This window comes from Macrotis lagotis, chromosome 1, assembly GCF_037893015.1.
Source record: "Macrotis lagotis isolate mMagLag1 chromosome 1, bilby.v1.9.chrom.fasta, whole genome shotgun sequence".
Classification (NCBI taxonomy): domain Eukaryota; kingdom Metazoa; phylum Chordata; class Mammalia; order Peramelemorphia; family Peramelidae; genus Macrotis; species Macrotis lagotis.
In genome coordinates, this window is record NC_133658.1 from 883782129 (window position 1) to 883791257 (window position 9129).

Here is a 9129-nt window from a genome sequence, read left to right on the forward strand (position 1 = left end):
GAATACATTTCTTAACTGTTGTGCAGACCAGGTGAGCTTGTTTTGCTTACTAAAATGCTCCAGATTCAGTTCTTGTTCTTATCTTGATGGAATTTTCCTTGACATTGGGAACTTCACAATTCTATAGTAGTCTCAAAACTTCACTTTTACTCGGTGAAGCAAACCCTGCTGGAGGAAGAAGGCTGTTGTCTGTCTGTCTGAACTCTTATCATTGCTTCATTTTTGACTTAGGGCACATCCTTCTACCTCTCTGCCAGCATGACTTTGGGTGCATCCTCTACCTCTTTGCCCCTGTGACTTTGGGCACACTCCTCCATTTCTGGGCATCATTTTCCACAGCTGCCAGTCTCTAGTTTCTCTTCTGGCTGGGGTCTGCTCTCCTCTAAGTTGTTAGTTGCAGGTTCCTCAGGCCAGGACAATATGAGGCAGTCCCTGGAACTGAGGGAGCCTTCTTTTGTAGCCTTGCATGGAGACACCAGAATTTTTCAACCACAACTTCCAGTCAGTCAGTACCAACTGTGTCAGGCTCTGAGTGGAAGGGCTGGGAATCCGGAGAAAGATCAAAGATAGTACTTGTTCTCAAGGAGCTCCTAGTCACCTGGGGGGAAACAAGAGGCAGCTGCCACCAGCAGCAGCAATGAAGGAAGGTCACCTTTCACTCTCCCTTCTGCCTGCATCTTCCTTTTGTCTCCTACAGACCCATATATGGCTGCTCTTATGTTAGTTTGTTCATTATTCTTGGTTCTGACATGGCAAGTGAGTACAGGATTGAATGATGTGATCTTGGAGGGGGATTTACCCATCTCTACCCTCAGGCTTCCAGGGCTGCTCCTGAAGTCAGCTACTTCTAGTACTTAGGTATAGCCCAGCACTGGTGATGGGAAGAAGTTTAGAAAATGAAGGCAGAATGAGCAGGATCCCCTAAAGATCCATCAAGGCAAGGCGGGGCATGTTGCTAAGTTTGGGTCAGAATGGGAATAGAAAATCCTCAGAGACTTCTTGGGGATAAGGAAATTTCAGACCAAGGTCTATTTAGGGAACCTGGTGGGGTTGTGGTCATCTTGCTTACTCTGCCACCAGCCCACCACTTGCTAGTGCCCTCCCTCACCTGGCTTGTGTTTCTGTGATGCAGGTGCCGAGGACGTGGTCATGGCGTTTTCCAGGTCGGAGACAGAGGACAGGAGGCAATAGCTACAAAGCATTCTGGAACCCCCTGGAAGCCAACAAGGGCCATGAGAGCTCTGCCAGCTCAAGAAACTGGCTGACTGCACCAGGTCCCCTGTCCTTTCCCCACTTCCCACTCTTCAGGTCCCCAATTCCCTCCACCCTGCCCTGGAAAGCACCTCCCAGCCCCACTACTCAGCTGGCTGTGTTATCAAGGGAGAGACCAGTGGTGCACAAGGGATTGGCTCAAAGAGATGGACTCTGCAATTGGCTACAGGGAGAAATCTTTTTATTTTTTAAATCCTGACCAATGGAAACCTTTTCTTTTTATTTCTGTCTCTTTCTCCACCTCATCCCTTTTCTTGCTGTCTGGGCATAGAACTTCCCAGGAAGCTCTTCTATGCCTTGGTGCTTTATTTAGGCCATTTTTAGGAATGTGAAAAGGTTTTGATTGGCTGCCTAAAACTGGAAACAACTCTTGATTGGGTGGTGAATGGAAAATGCTTCTCTCTTTGATTGGTTTCAGGTATTCTGCTGATCTCAACAGCTTGATTCTGAGTAAAGAGAATAGGGTTTGGGACATTGGCTGTGACATTTGACTTGAAAAAAAATACAAAACTAAATGTGCTTTGCCATATTTATTACACAAAGAGCTGCTGCTGCTTTTAAATTTTATTTTTTAATTTGATTGGCTTATGGTCGATGTGTTTGATTTCCCATTGGCTCCTCCATGGCTCCAGTTGCCATAGATTTTCCCCAAAACAACAACAACAAAAATAAAACCACACCATCTCTGCTTCAGATCTATGGTCCCAGGGGGGGAAGCCAACTCAAGAGTGTATTTACATTAATACCTACACCTGCCCTCACTGGAGCTGGAAATCTAAAAAGACCCCTGGGTGGGGCCACAGCTGCAAAGGAGGACCCAGGACAGACAGTATGGCAGCTCTTTAAGAGTCGGTGTTAAGGGGTTACCAGGAGATGAAGTGTTTTGTGTGTGTGTGTGTGTGTGTGTGTGTGTGTGTGTGTGTGTGTGTGTGAAAGAGAGAGAGAGAGAGAGAGAGGAGAGGGAAGATTCTTTGAAGAGTGAAGATGATATATTGTTGGGAAAAATCCACTCTCTCTCCACCTTGTTTGTACTGCAGCCCAATCCCTCACACTCCTCTCATCCTTGTTTAGAGATTTCTGTTGCTTCCAACTTTTGGAGTAAAGGATGCTAAATATCACACGACCCCATGGGAAGCACACAGGCCCTTCCCACAGGAATTCCTTGGCCCCTTGCTCTGGAACCTACGGCGGGTTGAGGAGATGGGGCTCAGTTTGCCAGCTTTAGGGATGCCTTTGGCCAATTTCATTCCCCCCACACTCCCATCCCTACACTAATAATCTTGCAGTAACTAGAGTGTTTGGGGAGCCTGAGACTCCTCCCCAAAGGGCCGTTCATCCAACCTTCACTGCTCCTTTTAAGAGCCTACACATTGAAAAGAAAGCCATCAGCCCCAGTTGCCAAGGTTTCTGCCTGGAGAGTAAGGCCTGCCTGGCAGGCTGGGCTTTCTCCCAGCTTGGTAGGTAGTGCCAGCATCAGCTGACATTTCTTAATTCCCCACCTGCACATGGCCCTGGGCCCAGGCCCTCTGGAGCCAGAGGTTGGTGCAGAGGAAGCAAGGAGGCCCTGGTGCCAGTGTTAGAGCAGAAGCTTCCCATGGCCACCACCCTGCTTCTCCTTGAAGGGTCACTGCATCCCCATCTCTCCTGCCTGCCTTCCCGTGTTATGCACAGGACTGTACTTACAAGCAAGTAAACAGGAAAAGATGCCAAGTTCGTATGAAGCTTTTCTTAGGGAAGAAGAAACCTCAGCCCCATCACCCAACAAATCCCAAGTTTTTAACAGAGTCCCCTTTCCTCGGGGAGTGAATGAGACTTTCTGTGTCAAACAGTACTTCTGCCCAAGGGCTAGGGGCTAGGCAACAGCTACTAAGGCAGTTGCAGAGTCCCATCAGTTTATTGATCTCAAGGATGTGCAGAGAGGGAGCTGACTGATCTATTAGTAGTGCTAATGAGGCTGCCATGATCCCTGGTCCAGTCCCTTCAAGGTCAGTGAGCTAAGTATGATAGAAACTGTTCAAAGTCACACACCCATTAGCCCCCCACCCTAGCTAGGCTGCCTGGCCATGTCATCAATGCTCTTGGCCACCCTTGGGACTGGAGTAAGGAAGAAGATAGGGTCCCCAGTATAAGTTCATCCCCTCTGAACAGACAATCCAACAGAGGACAATATGTAAAAAATTCTCAGTGTCATCAGCTGGAATCCCAATTATAGGACAAAGGTGAACTCTTAGAACCTCTGACTCACCAGTCTCCTTGGAGTTGGGGTTTCAGTCTCAGTATTATGTAATGTACTCTTTGCCAGACTACAGCTCTCCTCAAGGGTCACATCCAGATGTAGTGGCTACCTGTTTCTCTTTGGCCCCAGGCCTGCCCAGGTCAAGTTTAACATGCCTCTCTCTCATGTCCCCAATGACAGCTCCCACCTGTCTCATTTTCAGAAGAAGAAAAGTGAAAGTGTTTCTGTGGTTTACTCTTTTGACTAAAAATGTAACTTGGGGGAAAAAATAACAATAAAGGTTTTTAAATAGCTTGTCACGAATTGGACTGAGTTGATTTCTCCCAGGGAGTTTTGCACACTTTGTAATTTCTTTTCATCAACCTGGGCCGGCCATGGAGAGAACTTCCTGTTTCCCATGAAATGGAAAGAGGAGCCAAGACAACTGAGGAAATACAGTATTTGAGATTTCTTAGAAGTCAGGAATAAAACTGGGGAGGGAAAAGGAAAGGCACCAGGGATTCTATAATAAAATATTCATAGCTCCAGCCCCCAGGTGGCAGAAAAGATGGAACCTGAAAATCTCTTGGTTGGGAGTAGACTGAACAAACTGCTAAGAGAAAGGAGTAAATGATATAGGCTCAAGGCTATATTTTTAGGACAGCACAATCCCCACTTTCTGCAGGAAGATTTACAGTCCCTCTTGCCTCAGTTTACCATCGGCCTAACTGGAAGCTTTATTAGAATGTGAGCTTCTTGAAGGTGGGGCCAACTTTTTTTTTACATATATATTCCCTGTATCCTCAGTACTAGGGCAAGAGCCTGGTTTTCAGTACTTAATAGCACTTAATAAATGCTTGCTGCCTAATGATTATTAAGAATTCAGGGAGTGGGGCAGCTAGGTGTTATAGTAGATAAAACACTGGCCTTGGAGTCAGGAGTACCTGGGTTCAAATCTGGACTCAGACACTTACTAATTACCTAGCTGGGTGGCCTTGGGCAAGCCACTTAACCCCATTTGCCTTGCAAAAACCTAAAAAAAAAAAAAAAGAATTCAGGGAAAGTTGGAAGATGAAGGAACTGAGCAAGGAAAGAACCAAGAGAAGAATCCTTGTGCCACGGCTACTTAAAATGCCGCCAACTGTTGATTCATTTCAGTAACCAATCTGGGTCCCAGACAAGAAGAGTGGGAAGTGCATGAACTGGATAGTCAGAGGATCTGGGCTTGAGTTCTATTTCTGTCCTGTGTGACCTTGGGCAAGTCACAACCACTGGATCTTAGTTTCCTCATCTGCAAAATAAATGAGCTCAATTATATAACCTCCAGTGCCCTTTCCAGCTTTAAATTTGTGATCCTAAGAGACCCGTCACTCAAGAAACATTTGTTAAATACAACCTATGTTGTGGGCCCTGAGGAATAGAGACAAAAAGAGAAATGGTGCTCTCTAACAAGAACTGTACATCAGGGCAGTGAGGTGGTACAATGGATAGAGCACCAGCCCTGACCCAGGACAAGTCATTTAACTCCCTTGCCTTGAAATAAATGAATGAATGAATGTATGAATGAATAAAACAAGGATGTCTTATGAACTCTCTCCATAGAGGTAAAGGACAATGGGTATGAAATGTTGCATGTACTGTCAGATGATGCGTCTGGGGATTAAGTTTTGCTCAAAGGTTTTTCCTTGTTCCATTATTGGAAAATATTTGAATGATGTTTTCAAGGACACAAATAAGTTATTGGTTGGGGAAAATAAAGATAAGGCCATGAGAAAAATGGCAGCAGGTAACTGCCTGTTCACTTATACTCAATGGACATGAGTAGATTGTGTTGGGTTTTGTAGTTTCAGTAGCACTTGGTGCACCTGAAGACTTGGAAGAGGTATGAAAGCACTTTGGAGATGTTTCTGCATTTGCTGGGACAGGAGAAAAAATCAAATATCATGTTCTTATTGCCCAGACCTGAGGAGAGAGTTAGAGGTGGGGGTAGGGAATGAAGTTTAGAACTAAATGGAGCTTCTCTTATCATCCCACCCCCACCTCCCTTCAGGTGAATAAATAGTAGCTGGGAGAATGGGCTGCAGCCAACTCAGCTTAAACAGGCCTCTTTGTAACAAGGAAAAATGATCCTCTGCATTGTTCTTTGTTCAGGTGGCTGACCACTTCCTGAAGGAGGGAGCTGTACAGGTTCCCAGAGGGGCCCTTCTCAAAGTGCCCACTCCCCACCCCTCATACCAGCACCCTCTTTGTAGAGGTCTAGAGTAGTTCATGTGTTCAGAGAGGAAACAAGTTCAGAATCATAGGATTTAAGACAAGCCTAGGTTCCAATCCTGGACTTTAATGTTAAACTTTTCTTGGGAATCCTCTGTGCCAATGATATCTTGAAGAAGGCTCCAATTTGTTTAGACAGGATAAGAGACCAAAGAGGCCATCCACTCTAACCCCCTTTTTTATAGAGGGGGGGAAACTGATGCCCAGGGAAGGTGACTTTCTCAAGATCCCATAGGGATCAGAGGTAAACTTTGAATTCAGGTCTCCCGCATCCTCAGGGTCCAGTGTTTCTGGAAAATATGACAATTCAAGAAGACAGGCTAAATTGACTTCAGGGCAATGAAGTCATTTAGATGGGGGGAAAGAATGAAGGAAAGATCTCATGTAAAAGGAGGCTTTTGAACTGAACTTTAAGAGATATAAGTGTTTGTAAGCCGTAGAAGGGAGTCGGGAGTTAAGGGAGGAGGAAATGACCAAGAAGGGCTAGTTCCAGACAATGCAAAGGCTTGGAGATGAGAGTTGCCATTTTGTGTGTGAGGAACTTATAAAAAGGTCAGTCTGGTTTGACCCCCTAAATACAAATGAAGGTGTCTGATCCATGAGTTCAAAATTCCCCCAGAACTTGCTGGGAAAGTGGTGGTTTTCAGTATTGTACCTGTGCAGTATATGCTCTCAGATTCTCAAATCAGAAGAAGATCCAAGGATAAGGCAGCTTTCTTCTGTCTCCTGGGGTTTTACCAATAAGGAAAAAAAAAACCTCAAGGCATTTCTGGGGTCCCTACCATTTTTTTGTAGCTCATGGGAAAGGTCACAGATAACAGGAACTTCTCAAAGATGTTGATATAGCTGTAGAGTCTCATTGATTTTGAGAGTCAGGTGATGGAGACCAATTCTTTGACTACTATGTGGCCTCCAGGTCAGAAGAATTTAGAGAAAGTGGTAGCAGCAGTAGGATGTTCAAGGTCTCTAATAAGAAACTCCAATCAGGAGATTGAGTCTTGCTGTGAAATAATTAGTGTCTAGGCAAAACAAAAGATGGCCTACCAGTGAAGAAGTCCCAGTTGATTGTGGAGCATGTCAGTCTACAATTAGCCTTGGAGAATGATTAGGGTCCTGGGGAAATGATGTATCACAGCCGCCTATATTGGCTTGGGGCACTTTAGTCAGGGACCTAGTCATTCAAAAGTTCAGTCATTTTCAGTTGGTTCTGTCTGATTCTTTTTTGACCCCATTTGAGATTTTCTTGACAAAGATGCTGGAATGGTTAGCCATTTTACAGATAAGAAAATTGAGGCAAACAGGATTCAGTGACTTTCTAGGGTCACACAGCTTGTAAATGACTGAGGCTGAATTTGAATTTAGATATTTCTGGGTTCAAATCCCACTTCAGACACTTACTAGGTCTATGACTCTGGGCAAGCCACTTTATCTCTCTGCCTCAGTTTCCTCAACTCTAACATAAAGGGTTAGACTAGAAGGCCTTTAAAACCCCTTTAGCTCTAAAAATCTATAACCAAGAAAGATAGAATCAATTGTGAATGGGAAAAAGTAGACACCAGGAGAGGTTCACCCACCAGGGGCAGCTGGATAGCTAGTGCCACATGATGTTCCATATGGAGAGAATCTTTCTTACAATTTGGATGGTATTCCCAGAAGGGTTGAAATAACCTTCCAAGAATATCGGCCCCCGTTTGGGGCAGGACACTTGCTTGGGTTGTCAGCACAGATGATGCCAAGAGGAGTAGCCAAGACAAGGAGAGTTACAGTGTGGGGATGAATCTATGAGAGGTGGCAACCATTCACCAGATATGAGAATTGTTCCAGCTTCCACCAAACTCTTCTCCATGTCCAAACTTCAGGTTGCCAGAAGCTGCCTTCTTCTCAACCAACAAAGGATTCTAAGACAATTTCTTCACATATTATGGGGAAGAGGAAAGTTAATCGAGAATGATTCCAAGGTATGGAGTCAGGTGGACCTGAGTTCAAATTTGACCTATGATACTTGATACTTACTAGCTCTGTGACCTTGGGCAAGTCACTTCACCCTGACTGTCTCCCATCCAGGGCCATCTCCAGTTGTCCTGATTCATCTCTGGCCACTGAACCCAGATGGCTCTGGGAGAGAAAGTGAGACTGGTGACTTAACCCAGCACCCCCTCACTCAAATCCAACTCACTTGCTAGTCATGGTATCATTTCCATGATGTCATGGTTTTCTTGAAGAATGAAGGACAAACAGCATCATCATCATCATCATCATCACCCAATTCAATACTTTGCTATTGGATTTATGTTTCATGCTTGATATGCCAGTAGATGGGGCCTTGATCTTATTGCATGTTTATGATTAGTTCCTCTGGGCCATGCTACTGATTTTCCAATTTGCAACACAGCCTGGCTACAGTCTCAGCCTGAGACATCCCTCTGTGCCTGGGCAACCTTGTCATGGAACAGTCATCTCTTCTCACCCTGGAATATCCCTCTGCTGGGTCAAACCCCTTTTTCCAGCGGTGAGTTCCTTCTGGGGCTCCCATTTTGGCAAGAAGCCTGCATCTTCTTGAGTTCAAATACAGTTTTAGACACTTACTTGTTGGGTAGCCCTGGGCAAGTCATTTTACCCTGTTTTGCCTCAGTTTCCCCAACTGTCAAATGAGTTGGAGAAGGAAATTACAACTATAGTTACTCCGCCAAGAAAACCCCAAATGGGGTTACAAAGAGTCAGACAACAACTGAGCTGGCCACTCTTCATTATCTTGCTGGCTGAGGTGACTCTATGGACTTCAACCTCCTACCTTTACTCCTCCTTGCCTTTTTCTTTCTCTTTTGTCTTCTCCTCTTTAGAATGTAAACCCCTCGAGGTCCGGTCATGTCTTTCTTTTTTCTTGTATGTGCATCTTCAGAGTACTGCAAGGTCCCTCCCTCTCTACCTCTGATCTCAACTATGTGATGCCTCCTGCCATCCTCCCTCCCCCACCCTCTTGGAAAGCAGGGTCTTTAAAGCATGGACTATTTTGCTTGCTTATTTGTCTCCTATGCACTTAATATGTGATAAGTGTTTAATCAATTCTTTATTATTTATTCAGTCATTTATTCTACGGCATGACTCAGGTCTATGCTTTTCCCCAGTGTATATATATACATGGTCTGAAATATTAATAGCAGATTCTAGAAGCAGCTAGGTGACCCAGTGGATAAAAGGAAGACCTGAATTCAAATCTTGATTCAGACTTGAGGCCCTGGGCAAGTTATTTAACCCCTCTCTGCTTCAGTTTCCTCATCCATAAAATGAGGATGAAGACTGCCTTAAAAGGGGGTTGTAAGGATCAACAGAGATAACCAATAAAGATTTTTTTTAACACGTCTTAAAATCTT

At 44.8% G+C, this 9129-nt stretch overlaps 1 protein-coding gene across 1 annotated transcript in view; it reads left to right on the top strand.

Annotated features, from left to right (window-relative positions):
• Positions 1-4191, top strand: part of CTNNBIP1 (catenin beta interacting protein 1) — a 57019-nt gene extending 52828 nt beyond the window's left edge. Inside the window, exon 5 of the mRNA XM_074218503.1 lies at positions 1133-4191. Coding sequence (XP_074074604.1) covers positions 1133-1191 — 59 coding nt within the window. The 3' untranslated portion in view covers positions 1192-4191. The remainder of the gene's footprint in view (positions 1-1132) is intronic.
• The last annotated feature ends 4938 nt before the right edge of the window (positions 4192-9129 follow it).